Below are 15,605 nucleotides of genomic sequence, written 5' to 3' on the forward strand. Positions count from 1 at the left end.
AAATGATTTGGTTATGAGAACCTTAACCTAATCAGTGGGTAAGTCCACTGATGTGGATTGATTGGGTGGTAACTGTTGGCAGGTGGATGTGGGCTTGAAGAGTAGGTCACTGGAGGGCATGTCTTTGGGGCTCATTTTTTGTCCCTAGTAGGCAGAGCTCTCTCTCCCTTTGCTTCCTGGTTGCCATGTTCTGAACTACTTTCCTGCCACCTTGAAGTTTTGCCTCACCTTAGGCTCAGAGCAATGGAGTTGGCCTTCTATGGAACAAGATCACTGAAACCATGAGGCAAAATAACTTTTTCTCTTTTAAATTGTTTTTGTTTTAAATTGTTTTGTTAGGTCTTTTGGCCAGAGTGACACAAAGTTGACTAAAACAAATTGGTACCAAGAAGTAGGGTTATTGCCGTGACTAACCAGACCATGTGGTTCGGAGGCTTTTGGAGTATTTTGGAGTTTGTGGGAGAAATTTCGAAAAGTTTAGAGATGTAAGCTGGAAAAGTGGTGTTAAGTAGTGTTATAGGTGAAGCTTAATGGGCAATTCTGGTGAGAGCTCAGATCAGAAAGTCAGAACAGGATAGCAGACAGTAAAGACTGGGCTCATGAGGTTTCAGAGGATGACTCTATTGGAAATTGTACTAGAGGCAATTTATGTTACATTTTGGCAAATTAGTCCATTTTGCCAATGTACTGATACTTTATGTGAGGCTGAATGAATGGCTAATAACATCCATCTGGAGAAAATTTCAAGGCAGCACAGCATTCATCAGGTGGCACAGATATTGCTGGTGGCTTTTAGCCAAATTTTCTTTGGGAGAAGAAAGCAGACCAGGAAGACTGAAAAACTTGCACTTTAGCCAAAAAAGGTATAAAACTGGGACTAAGGAAAGTGTGGTTGTTAAAGAGATCACAGCCACTTAAGAGATGCTAAGTGCTTTATCCAAACAATTGGAAAGAAGGCTTGAAGCAATCTTAGGAACTGGCAAGACCATACCTATCTAAACCTCAAGGATGATAGGGGATCATGAAGGCTTCCACCAAGATTTCTAAGGAAAGGTTGGAAAGCCAGACAAACGGTGGCAGGGTTGGATTCCCTAGAGGCTGCCCCTGAGAGGATGATGCATAAAGCTGTGAGAAGGAAGCTGATAGGGAGACCCCCGAAATTAAGAGATGCTGGTAATGTGGAACCTCTGCCAAAGAAAGATGCAGGAATGGAGCAGAAACAAGCTGAGAGAGGCCATGTGGACTGCACCTAGCAAGGCCATGGGGTGGAGCTACTCAGACCAGTAACCCTTTGGAAAGAACATCATAATGCGATGGGCCCCAGAAGCTGGACATGCAGCTACAGGACTTATTTGCCCAGCTGGATTTCTTTTTGGGGGGATGGGAGTACAAGGGATTGAAGTCAGGGACATTGCCCAGCTGGATTTTTTTTGGGGGGAGGGGGGGTACAAGGGATTGAACTCGGGGACATTCAACTACTGAGCCACATCCCCAACCCAATTTTCTACTTTATTAGAGACAGGGTCTTGCTGAGTTGCTTAGGCCTCGCTGTTGCTAAGGCTGGCTTTGAACTCACGACCCTCTTGCCTCAACCTCCTGAGCTGCTGGGATTATAGGAGTGCGTCACTGCACCCAGCTGCCCATCTTGCTTTGATTCTCAGATTTTGGACTGGGACATTTGGGCAATGGTGGAACTGTTTAGACTACGTGGACTCTTGGAAATGAACTAAATACATTCTACATTGTGAGATTAGCATCAGCTTTTTAGGGTTGGTGTGGAATGTTACGGTTTAGATTTGAGGTGTCCCCCTCTAAGCTTGTGTAAGACGAAGAATGTTCAGTGAAATGATTAATTCTGAGCTGTAACCTAATCAGTGGATACAGTAACTGGGCAGTTAACTGCTGATAGGTAGGGTTTGGGAGGAAGTAAGTCACTAGGGGGTGACTTTGAGGTTTTGTCCCTGGTGAGCAGAGCTCTATGCTTCCTAGTTGCCATGTCCTGAGCTGCTTTCCTCCACTATGACCTTCCACCATGATGTTCTGCCCACAGCTGACTAAGGACTAAACCTGAGCCAAAATATTTCCTCCTCCACATTGTTTTTGTTGGATATTTGAGTCACAGCAACAAAAAAGCTGACTAAAACACTCATCTTTTCCAGTTTTTGGTGGTCACCAGTAAACCTTGCTATTCTTTGGCCTGCAGTTGCCTAACTCCATCATCACAGGATGTTCTGTGTCTTCACTTTTTTTTTTTTTTTTTGAGAGAGAGGGGGAGAGGGAGAATTTTAATATTTTTTAGTTTTCGGCAGACACAACATCTTTGTATGTGGTGCTGAGGATCGAACCTGGGCTGCACGCATGCCAGGCAAGCGCGCTACCACTTGAGCCACATCCCCAGCCCCAGACACATCATCTTTGATTTAGAGTCCACTTTACTTCAGCATGACCTTGCTTTAATTACATCAGCAATGACTGGATTTTCAAATGTGGCCACATTCTGAGGAATTGAGGGTTAGGATTTCCACATCTCTGACACAATTTCAACCATAACAGGTAGCATAGTAAGATTTCTGTGTGGATGAAATAATTTCCTAATAATTAGATTATTATTGCATCCCGAGTACACTGCTAGTAAGGGATCACACTTTTTAAGTAGAAAATTTGACATTCCCTCTACAGCCATATGAAGCAAGAATGAACCAGGAATGGTTTACTCAGCAGGCCTTCACCATTAGGACATAGCCCCATTGGGTGACAGGTTGGTTTGTTTTTTTTTTTTAAATGGGTGGAACATTGGGGTAGTGGTTTAGTGTTCAAGAATATCCTTGACAGGGCTGGAGTGGTGGCTGGCACATGTGAGGCCCTGGGTTCAATTCTCAGCACCACATACAAATAAATAAAGGTCCATCAATGACAAAAAAAAAAAAAAAAAATTAAAAAAAAAAAAGAATATCCTTGACTTTGTTTTCCAGGCAACTTTCTGAGATATTGTTCAGAGGTGGGTCAATTTCATAGCTATATCCTTCCAAATTGAATAAACAAGAGGATAAAAGCAACTCTTTGGCTCACCTTGGCCAATGGAAACCAAAGGACCAAATAACCTCTTAGAAGGACCCATATGATCAGGCCCCAGGATTTCTTTCCCAATTACTCTGTTCTCCCCCTGGCTCACTCAGCCAGCTATACTGATCTATGCTTATATTTACATAGCTCTAGTCCTGGGGATTTGTAGTTTTTGACCTTTGTTCTTGCCTGGAACCCATCTACAAAGTTTAGTTTTCAAGCCAGGACAGTACTTGTTACAATTTATTTCTGTAATAATCTGAAAGTACCATTTAACTGAGCCTTACGGGGGTCACCACTTTTTACTATCTGTACCTTTCCACCTATTATTGTCATTACATAGGCCTCAGGTATAGATTTTTCTTATCTACCTTCCCTCTTGGCATGAGACACTCAACAGATATGCTTAATGTTTGTTTTTAACCTTTGTGTCAGGTTTCTTTTATGATCTCGTTGCTCCTCAGGTATATTTAGGTTAAAGCATTTATATTCTTAATTCAATATAATTCAAGAAAAATAACTTTAAGATAGGAGAAGCATATACAAAAAGGAATCACAAATAATGATTTATAATTTATTTAAAAGCAAACTTCTCAAACTCACTGGGGCCAGAAGGATTTTGTGTTCTGCTACATTTTACTCTGATGGTGGTCTGGATGCTTCAGAATTGTTAGTAATTGAGCTAGGCACTGTGGTGCATCCCCACCAAATCCAAGCAATCTGGGATGCGGCAGAAGTAGTTTGAGGCCAGCCTTGGCAACTTAGCAAGAACCTGTTTCAAAAGGTTCAAGAGGGCTGGGAGTGCAGCTCAGTGGTAGAGTACCTCTAGGTTCAAGCCCTAGAAATAGCAAAAAAAAAAAAAAAAAAAAAAAAAAAAAAAAAAAAAAAAAAAAAAAAGGCATGAAAAATACAAATATAATCAAGTTAATTCAAGATTTATTTATTAAAAGCCTATATGCTAGATACTATGTGCTGGGGACATAAACACAATTGCAATACTGTGCCTATTATCAGAAAGTTTAGGATAGATGAGTGGTAGGTAGGGAGGGAAGAAAAGACAAGAATTATTATCCAGTCATCTATAGTAGATTCTTGCCCAAAGGTGAGATTCACCCATATTAGGTCTTTGAAGGCAAGGTATGGACTCATGAGAAGATATTTTCTACCTTAGTTTTCTTATTTCAACTTTCCTTAGATTATTTCCACTGAACTATAAAGGGCCGCAGGTTCTCCCACTTACATATTTTGCATTCACATCAGGCAAATTTTTTTAAAAAATCACATGAGCAATTAGAAATATATTGAGAGGGGTTTCCAACAGGACAGATGTAGAACAACTGTAGCTTTGGGCCTTACTATTCACGTAGAACAAATCTGTTAACTGTCACTGGACCTTCAATTCAGTTTGTGTTTAATTTTGTTATATGTTACCTTCTGTGCAAAGTTACAGGGAGAGGACTTCAGCACAATCACTTAAGCAAAGCAGTTTAAACTAGTGGGCAAAAGTTCTTTCTACTATGTGAAGTAGAAATAATTTTAAGGATTAAAATAAAGGAAAAGACTGCCATCAAAGTTCCTGAATGTCTCTAACCATCTACTAATCTAAGTCTGCAAAAACAGCTTGTTGAGATATGATTTTTATGGTAGTATGACTGCCCCAAAGAGAACCAAGATGCTCCTGGAGCAAGCAAATTCCCTGTGAAAAAGAAAACTTTAAGAGCATCAGCAAAGCATATTTAATTTCTTCCTGCCAGGAATAATAGATGCAGCGATATTTTCTTCTTCTGCTTATTTCCTTCTCTCTTCTTGTTGCTTCAATAGTCAACTCATTTAAGTAAATTGATGTATACTCAGAAAAGCATCCAGAAGTTCTTTATAGTAGTACATCCTTCTTAGTTGTAGTTTGTAGTTCAGCAACATCAGATTCATGGTAACTCTAAGGGAGTGCCCGGCTCTCAATTTCTAACTTCTCTGAAAACACCTAGTCTTTAATCAAGACTCGTTTAATCACAGCATAAAGAACTACTAAAATATACTAGCTATATGATTAAGCAAAGATGATCTGTTGAATAAATAACTACACAGTTTTAGTGGCTACCTTTGTTCTGTTGCACTCAGTTTGGAAATGGACATGTTTGTTTCCATAACCCTTATAAGCTCTATCTTCTGCAGACAGGAACCAAAATTCAGTCTTATATTATTATAAACTACACAGAAGTCTAGTATCTATCTAATTTAGTATTCAAGTATACAGAAAAATAATCAAATGACAACTGCTTTATTATTAAAAGTTACTGAATTCCATAAAGCACACAAAGTAACCTATATTCAACTAACAAAAGTTTGATACATGTATTTAAAAATATATAATAGACATCTGTCTTAACATTTTTCTATTTAAAAAGTAGTAATTTTACATATTTTTGCAATTTGAATTTATAAAATATATACATCCACCCTACTCAAACCAAGCACAAATTTCCATTTCTATTAATAAAATGCACAATTTGTATTTCTGAATATCAAAAGAAAAACTGTATGTATTAAAAGCCATTTTAATCTGAGCATGCACTTAATTCTTGGCTACTAGATAATAACCCAATAATCCACTCAAATAATTCTTTTACCTGGAGCCTGATAATTAATTTGTATTTATATAAATTATACTTAACTAGGAAGAGACTTGCGTTTTCAATGGTATCCGCTAAAACCTACCAAGTTCCTCAATAGTCTCTTTCAGGCTTAAATGACAGGCAATATTATTCACTTTTATATATCAGGAAATCTGACAAGTTATGCCACTAAAAGTTCAGAAAATTTTTAAATTAAGCTTTTGCCCAGGAAAAAAACACTTAAAAACAGAGGATAAACCTTTCCTCAAAAATCCAGACAGTGTTATATGCCAAGAAACAGAGTAAGAACTGGATTAACTTCCCACCAACTTTTCACTCAACATATACAACTGGAGTTATGTTTAGACCTGCTTCTATTCATTCCTTCCATATATTCAAAACTTCAGCTTCAGATAATTATTACATCAACTAAGAATTTTCTTAAAAAGACTATCATGTAATTATTCTGGAGACCTGTTACCAAATATAAGTCGCAATACTAAATTTGAGAATTCAATTTACAATTTACACATCACTTACCAGAATAATAGTCGGAACCATAACTTCAATTTTCAAGACAGAGAGCTAAGTTGAAGTACATGTCTAGATTCCATGTCTAAAGATAAAGTATATGTAATCTTGTCTTTAAATCAATATACAATGTATGTTAAGAAAGCAAAAGTGTTCCACAAATTATTTTAGAAAAATAACTCTACATCTCAAAATGGTTTAAAGATTTAAATGTAAAATCCCTAACTCATTCATTCATTTGACCAATAAGTAGACTTTGGGAGAGTTCCCACCCAAAAAGAAATAAAATTCCCATATAGTACCAAAGAAATTAATTAGGACTAACAGCTCATTTAGGTCAATTATTCAACAAATTTAGCCTTTTTAAAAATATTTATTTTTGAGTTGTAGTTGGACACAATATCTTTATTTATTTATATTTATGTGGTGCTGAGGATTGAACCCAGGGCCTCACACGTGCTAGGCAAGCGCTCTACCACTGAGCCACAATCCCAGCCTCAAATTTAGCCATTTTTTAAAATGAAATGAAATTAGGTGCCAAGAACATCTATTTTATTTATAGGAAGGAGAATCCTTTTTATTTTTTTGGGGGGTGGGGGGTGGGGGGGAGTGATGGGGATTGAACACATGGCCTGTGCATTCGAGGCAAGTACTCTACCAACTGAGCTATATCCACGGACCTCTTTTTAGGTTTTAAACAATTTCTGATATAGTAGTCTTCCTTCTTTAGATTTCCTAACCTTTAAAAGAAAATTTAGAAGTCAGAAAAGCAAAGTGTTGAACATTGATACACTGCAAATTTGTGAGAGAGTAAGAAAGAAATAAAAATAAAAGGGTGTTATAATTTTTTTTTTAAAGGACTTCAAAGACGACTGGGGTCAGTGGGTGAGAGATTAAAAGACACTTCACCTACTTCAGATAGATCTCAACCATATGTATCAGAAGAGTACTATAGCTGATTTTGATAAAGAATCTTCAGAAAAAGTAAAATATGGTTAATCCTCAATTTTTTGAAAACCAATTTATATATATATTAGCAATTATACATAATTGTAAATTTTAAACATTCAACTAAGATATGTACAAAAAATTAATAAAAGTGAGATAGACAAACATAAGCAGCAGTAACCATAAAGGCTTAAACTAGTGACACTGAATTCTTTATTTAAAAAAATTTTTGAACACACAGTACCTCCTCTTCTCTTCTATTTTTAGGAAGTTTTAACAAGTTGTAAATATCTCATTTCTCAAAAACAATAGGCTTTTTAAAAAATAAGACTTGATTACCAGAAACAATATGTAGTTACATACCATTTTCATATCACTATTCATTGCCATTATTTGTCAATTCATCTTTGATGCAATCTGGGAACAATTAAGCAGTCACTAGGTACCTGTTTTAGAATGTGAAGCAATTATCCACTGCAGGTATCTAATGACATATATATATATGTATTTGCATATATTTAAAATTCTGAAGGGAAAAAGTAATAAACTAGTTACTTTATAACAAATATTTATGTACTAACCAAAACAACAAGGATTAAGATCTTTTTCCAGTTGAACTTTTGACTATATAAAAGCTATTTTCAGCACTTTTTTCTGGGTATAAAAATGCTTAATTTCCCTGCGGGCTAAAAGGAAGCATTACACATCACAAGTTCTTTAGAGGTGAACATTAATTCCTTAAGAGCCACAAAATTTATTTTTTAAAATTTCCCTTAAAAAACTGAAAACAATCTTTTCTCATAAAACCTATGGCATTAATCCCTACTTGACAAAATTTTTTGAAAGGGCACCAAGTTCATGATCTAAGCATGCATAAAAAGGAACTGAATGTATCACTGTCTTAACAGAATTTGGCAAACAAGAATGGCCTAAAATAAATAAATAAATAAATAAGGAAGTAAAGAATACATATTTTCTAGGTATGAAAGCATATTCTGCAGGCCTAAAGCCCCAGAGAAGGAAGAGGGTATTAGTATATTCCTATGTACATTTCTAGGTATTTTGGTTGTCTTTAAATAACATATTACAGAGATTTTTATTTTTTTATTTTTTCCTTATTACAAAGCCATTACTTGCCCTTGGAAAAGCAATGACTCAGTTAAATGTCTTATGACTTTTAATATGTAACTTACACATAAAATAATTAAATCTAAGTGCAAAGGAATTTTCAATGACTCCTAAATTCAAGGGAGTACTATTAACCTGATTATGAATGGTTGGTGCTCCTATATTTAGGATATTTCATCTTATTTTCTTCTCTTAAGACAGAAAATGTACCAAAATCATTTGGTTTTCTTTTACTTTACTTTCCTCTGCTTCATTTTACTTTTATGATATCTATTATGTAGAGAGAGGTATGTTAAAACACTATTATAAAAAACTCAACCGAGGCTATATAAGACCTATTAATGTATAGTATAACATTGTTACTCTTTGACCTGGTATATTGATTCCTTTGGTGAATAAATGTCACAGGTCATTTCTTTATAAAAGGATTTTAGTAAGAGGATCAGTAATATGGAGAAAGATTTCCCACTCCCCCATCCCCCAGAAAAAGATCAAGTGAATCAGTAGTTTAGAGCAATTATGTAAAATATGAAAATACGTAATTTACAGCTACAACTTTTGTGTTAAAAGCTATTAAAAACTAAGAATGATCCAAAGTTGTCTTTTTAACTAGGTTAAACAGGGCAACTGATAAAACTGATAGTTATCACTGTGAGAACTTACATATGTATCTAGTTAAAACAGAAAAAAATGCTTATAATTTTCTAAATGGTAGTTGCTAACAAGCAGTATAAACAGTGTCCACAATTTGGTGGCTGGCCATGGTTTAAAACTATTTTCAAGTTGTTTCTACAGCAGACATATTTTTGAAGTCTACCCACCCCTGAGTTCAGCAATTATACTTTTAGAGTGTAAAATTATATGCCCTTAATTCACAACATGTATAAAGCTACAAAATGTCATCTACACAGAGATTAAAAACAATTTTTAAAATATTATTTACCAATTATTGATTGGATGGTTTTACTGGGGTACATATTTCAGACCTTTTAGCCAACTGGCTTTTATTTTAAAGCCCAAATTGATTAATAAATTCACTGAAGGATATTTCAAAAAGAGTGCAACAATAAGGCATTAGTAAAAATAACATTGTAGTAGAAACAGATTTTGCATATGTGAAAAGGTAATTTATAAAATACATTAATCACTTTTTAAAAAGAGAACCTAGTTGTAGTATCATTAACTTACATGGTACTGAGAATGGGACCTTTCAACATTTTTTTTTTTAATAGAAAAACTTTATCTAGCTGTTAGTCTTTTCAACAACAAGAAAACAAAACAAAATCCTCCAGGAAAATCTATATGGCTGTGTGAGACAAATAAGCAAGCATACCATTTTATAGTGTACTTTTGCCTAAATTTTAAAATAAAAATGTCCACACTCTTTTGTTAAAACATTAAGCCTCTGTCAAAAATGTATTTCTTATTTTAGGGTACAGGATCAAAGAACAAGATGATACTTACAGGTAAAGAAACTTTACAAGAAAAAACTTGACAAAAGTTTTTCAATTAAAGTACTATAACATTCAAACTTGACTTAAAATGTAACAAAAGCAACAAGATTGCAAACAAAAATGTTTATGGATTTTCCAAACATAAATAAACGAAATAGTGTTTAGGCAGTAGGGCTCATGCTGATGGCTAGCAGGAAGTAACAGAGTGTAATCTACTTGGAAAAAAAATCTTTAATGTACAAATAACAAGCCCAAATGATGGACTGCAGCAATTTATTCATCACTGCCATTTTTCTTACTTCCAAAATAAAGCCTTGATTAAATCACTCATACCCTATATTACTCATACCTTTACTTCAGAGATTGAGGAACTATATACAACAAATGAATTTATTTTCACCATAGGGATAACATATTGTACCTCTCTGCCAATGTTACTTGAAAACCTTCCATGTCAAAACAATTTGACAGCAGATATAAACAATTAAATAAATATGCAATGATCTTTCATTACAGTCCTTTAAAGACGCATGTTAATTCATGCTGTTAACCTTAGGATCACAGTGCATAGAATCCAAATATAAACAGTTGGGGTGACTTTCAAAGTAATGTTGGATCCCTCACTTTATTTATAATCCCACCATAGCTGATAAAAGTTCATTTCATAGGCCCTATCATGCATTAATCATTGAGTGGCAGGAGTTAATGAAAATTTTTCCTGTTACAACGTCCATTGCCGGCAATGAACGTCCCAAAACCACCAAGGAAGTCATTGTTATTGCACAATACATGAGGACCTGGAACTTTTCCAAAAGCTTAAAAAAATAAAAATAAAAAATGGAATTATATTTGACATTTCCTGACACCTGCATTAATACTGTATGACTAATAAAAGCATGTCAGTTGCGTGGACTGAACCAGCGATCAACATGCGCCCAGAATGCACACGAGTAAAAATGCAGTAAAAGGAAGTAGTCTTCATTGCCTATAGGTCACTTCCAGTCAAAGGTTAAAGTTCAAAGACTGAATGATCAAAGTGCTCATTTTCTCAGTAGGACTATCTTCTGCTAGGAGGATGATAACAGTGGCATCAACAAGTATCATCTTTAAGAAAAGGAGAAAAAAGATAATTAAAAAGAACGCATAAGCAAAATCTACAAGTTAGTCTAACAGAAAGTTCAATTTGTGTTCAATTATACAGTGATATGTTTTATTCCTTTAGTATAAAAAAGTTTGCACAAACCTTAAAATAATGTATTATTACTTTATATAGAATATGCTTACAAGTTGAAACCATTATGTTAGCATATATTCAGGATGTAGCAATCTTAAGAGAATTCTTTTATAGGCAATAAAATTGTAACGAGACAGAAAGTAAATTCCTGCAATGCTATTTAACTGAATGTAAGCTGTGTCTTTAGAATATGAGGTAATATAAACTTTTTCACCAATGAGATATGTATGATCTCCAAATCAATAGAAAATTAATGCTATTAATTTCCCTTTAGAAAATAAATTTTCAGCAAGTATATATATGTATACATATAAAGTATACATATATATGTATATATAAATATAAATATATATATATATATATATATATATATTTATCATACATATATGCATGCAGTGGTCATTTTAGAATCCCACAGAAGGGGCTGGGGGCTTTGTGGCAGAGTGTTTGCCTAGCACATGTGAGGAACTGGTTTGGATCCCTAACACCACATAAAAAATAAACAAAATAAAGGCATGTTCTTCATCTACAACTATAAAAAAAATTAAAATAAAAAAGAATCTCACAGAATTATTGTGTAATTAACTTCTGGTTGCCTCAATATTTTATAAAATTATTTCACAAAACACATCCAAAAGATATTCTTCAGAAAGCAGGAAGACTGGTGGCAACGATAGGAGAGTATTGTAAGCTGTAAAAAAAAAAAAACTCAGAAAATACTGACCAAAAATATTTAACAAACTATTCCATGTCAGAATTGACATATTGCTATTAAAATTCTCACTCAGAGACTAAACAAGAACCAAAACTCACTGAAGTCTCACTGCTATGCTGGAAAAACTCTTGGAGTATTCCATAATCCCATAATTTTGGGTTAATCTAAAGGGTATCTAAAGGATGAAACAGACCAAATTTTAAAAATAAATCAGGGGCTGGGTGGATAGCTTAGGGGTAGAGCGCTTGCCTAGCATGCTCAAGACTCTGAGTATGATCCCAGCACTAAAGGAAAAAAAAAATTGTAAGGTTAGGGATATCTTAGTGACAGAGCACATGCCCAGCACAAGGAAGAAGGCCCTGGGTTCAATCCCCATGAGTGAAATAAATAATAAGCAAAAATATCTAATTCATTAGAACCCTTTAAACTTAAAATAACATTAAAGAAAACAGTAGGCAGTTTCTATCCTTTAAGTTGCACGTGTAAGTATGTTTCTTAAAATTACTGGGAATTTGGAATATAGACGTAGAACAAATGTAAGAAAACGAAGTTTTTTAAAACTTCATGTCTCCAATAAAATATCTTGAAGCACAAAGTTTCTCAAAATTAATACTACTAATTTATCATTCTTCAGTCTCTATGCTAAAAGATGGTACTGAATTCTACTGAATGTCAAGCTACTAGGATAAACTTTAAGATAACAGATGACAATGTACACAGTTAAGAATTAAATGACAAAATTCAATTTGAACATAATGTTATCTAGTTAATCACAACTAAGCTAGTATCCCCCCCAAACATACTATTTTTCGTAGGTGGTACATTAAGGTATTTTTATTTATTAGATAGTTCATTGTGAAAGTTTTCAGTAGACAGGCTTTTGCAGAATGTGCTACCAAAATGACTAGGAAATCTCTGTGAAGCTATTCTTCATATCCCAATCTCCATCTTGGGTCAGATGTTGAAAGGAGATTTAGGATTGATATCATATTATCTGCCTTAAATAAATACCCTAGCTTTGAGGAAAGAAACTTAATAAATATGTTCTGAAGATACAGTCCTATGATCTGACACCAGGACCCAAAGGGATTTGTAGGATTATTAATCCATGATGTCTATGTGTAATCAAGAGTTCACAAATAAACTAAGTATAGAGACTGGTACGATTCAAAGCCATGGCCATCCTTTCCCTAAATAAAAGGGCCACAACTGAGGGGGATGGGGCTCATTTGTGACTACAAACAACAGTTTGTACCTAGATGAAATGATTATTAGACACCAGGACTGTCACACAAAAAGCTGGAGTAAATCCACCTTAGATCAAGACAAACATAGATCTACAAAAAGTTATAAAAGACCATAATATTTTCAGCCTCTTAGCTAAAGTATCTGTGAACAAGCTAATAGCTAGAAAAATAAAATCACCTATTAATGATTTTGATTTTCTCTGAAATTATAGAAGCTCCTACTAAAATTGCATTCTCAAATATACAAATTGTAAGTTCCAAAGAAGTAACATTTACTACACCTAACTTCATTGTGCTTCTGGGAAATACAAATGAGAGAGAAAGCTGTATTAGATAAGAATGGTCATTCAAGTTTTCCCCAGAGTATACATAGGAAACTAATCTCCATATACACTCCCTGGGACACAAGATTAGAAAAAATGAAACACAGTAACATAGGTCAGTAGATATTAATGGGATGCTGCCACCAAGAAAGAAACTATATTTATAGTTATTTTTTGTCTCTCAAGAATTCAGGGAATTAAAGCTTTCTTTCATGAACTGATTCAGAGTAGGCAGATAATAGAATCTCTACGCAGCAGGAGCAGAGGGTACAAACTGTTTTAAGTTTGGCTGAAAAATTTTAATAAGTGGTTTTATAACCTTAAAGGGTAGAACTAAAAGGTTTATAATATAGGTAAATCTAGGACAGAAGGTATAAGGCGGGAAGAAAAGGAGTTTAATTCTACCAATTTGAGATAATTTTATGCTCTTGCATATAAATGAATATTCTACATAGAATATAGTCCATGGTTTAAAAAAAATACCAAAAAAAAAAAAAAAACCAAGATATTGCTCTACTCCTTGACAAATTAGAGATTTATCAGTTGGTTAGATGTGCTATTTAGACACTATTCCAATTTATTTCCTAAAAAACGAGGCTTCTGAAGTCAATACTTAATAACAACCTTAAGCTATAGTTTGAAACTGACCAATGTTCCAACTTTTTATCACTTTAAGGAAAGTGCTCCAAGAATCACATATGTGGGTTTCTGTCTGTGGAAAGCAATTGCTCATGAAACTAAGCTTAAATATGCTGAATACTGGCCCCAGAAAACAAATGGCTTGTGTTATTAATGGATTCTATTTGGCTTACCTAATTGATATATATTTATGGTTTAACAAAAAGATAATTTGTACCTTTATCAAGAACAATTATTTTAATATATAACTTTGGGACCTTAATCATTCATTCTTTTGTGCACTCAATCAGATGAGGCCCTGTTTTCTAAGGAAGATTCTAAGTCTGAATCACTAGTAAATTTCTCAGTTCATTTGTATGCTGAAGTGAATTATCTATTTCATAAACCTATTTTAGTTAGCTTTTTTTTTAAACCCCATTTTTTCAAAGCATATGGACCCCTGCCTTTAGTAGCAACACATAATACCTTCATTTCAATGCAGATATGATATTAATTCCTCAGTGAACAGAAATAGTAAGACTTCTGGAAAACACCTTGATAGTAAATGTCAAGTAAATAACAATTAAGGAAAGTATACTCACCGACAAATGCAACTTTTTATATCCAAAGACTCTCAGCACTAATATTGGTTATACTTTTTAAACTTTAATACATTGTATCAAAAAACCTTGAAAGAAATATGCATAGTAACATTATGGTACCAGGCTTGACCTAATTTTCAAGGGATACTAATTAATAATATGTATCACAAATTTACACTGAAAGAGGCTTTTTCTAAGAACCCAATCCTGGTATCTAACAGCTCAACTTTGGCATGAAAGCTGTTTTCCTCTTATACGACCAGGAGGCAATGAATTCATATTTTTATTTTAAGAGTGTCTCCATCCTGTGATTAACACCATGTAGGACAACTGTGGAGCCTGATACCTCAGACATACAACTCCATTTAGTTTCTAGAAACTGAAATGCTAAGTGTTCCAATGAGTTTATCTAATTCCAAGTAAGCTTTTGTTCAATCTCTGGTTTTGTTTTTTGTTTTGGAGGGTGGGGAATTGAATCCAGAGATACTCTACCACTGAGTTATACCCACAGCTCTTCAGAGACCCTAAGTTGCTGAAGCTGGCTTTGAACTTGCCATTACCCTTCCTCAGCCTCAGAGTTAGGAGGATTATAGGTGTGCACCACTGTACCCAGCTGACATCCGAAAAGTTTTAATTAACAAAGCTGACAGGCTGGGGTTGTAGCTCAGTGGCAGAGCGCTTGCCTAGCATGTTTGAGGTACTGGGTTTGAGTCTCAGCACCACATACAAATAAATAAAGGTCCATCAACAACTAAATGTGTGTGTGTGTATTAAAATAAAAGCTGATGGGTTATGCTTTCTAAGACTATGACTACCTTCTTGATAAATTATCCAGATTCAACTATAATGCTAAGATAAGCTCTTATTCATATAGCTTACAACTGCGCCATTCTGATGTAGACAATAAAGTGCTACACAGTTGAAATGCCTGAGTTTTTTTTTTTTTTTTTCCTCTACAGCCATCCTAGTTGGATGACATCAACAGCGGCTCTACCATCTTGGTGAATTACAAATATTACTGTTCCTTGTTTGCATATGAAACTCATTTAAGCAACAAATTTGTCCCTTAAAGGGGTAATGCTGGCAGTGAATAACTTAGGTATTCAGGGTTCCAGCAGGAACAGAAAATA

The 15,605-nt window shown here is 34.5% G+C and overlaps 1 protein-coding gene across 1 annotated transcript in view; it reads right to left on the reverse strand.

The window, feature by feature from the left end:
• Positions 1-6,780: 6,780 nt before the first annotated feature.
• Positions 6,781-15,605, reverse strand: part of UBE2W (ubiquitin conjugating enzyme E2 W) — a gene marked incomplete at its 5' end in the record, with an annotated part of 59,096 nt that continues 50,271 nt past the window's right edge. Inside the window, one exon of the mRNA XM_081265802.1 lies at positions 6,781-10,840. Coding sequence (XP_081121928.1) covers positions 10,827-10,840 — 14 coding nt within the window. The 3' untranslated portion in view covers positions 6,781-10,826. The remainder of the gene's footprint in view (positions 10,841-15,605) is intronic.

Source organism: Spermophilus citellus, assembly GCF_964194105.1.
Source record: "Spermophilus citellus genome assembly, chromosome: 14".
In the NCBI taxonomy this organism is placed as follows: Eukaryota; Metazoa; Chordata; class Mammalia; order Rodentia; family Sciuridae; genus Spermophilus; species Spermophilus citellus.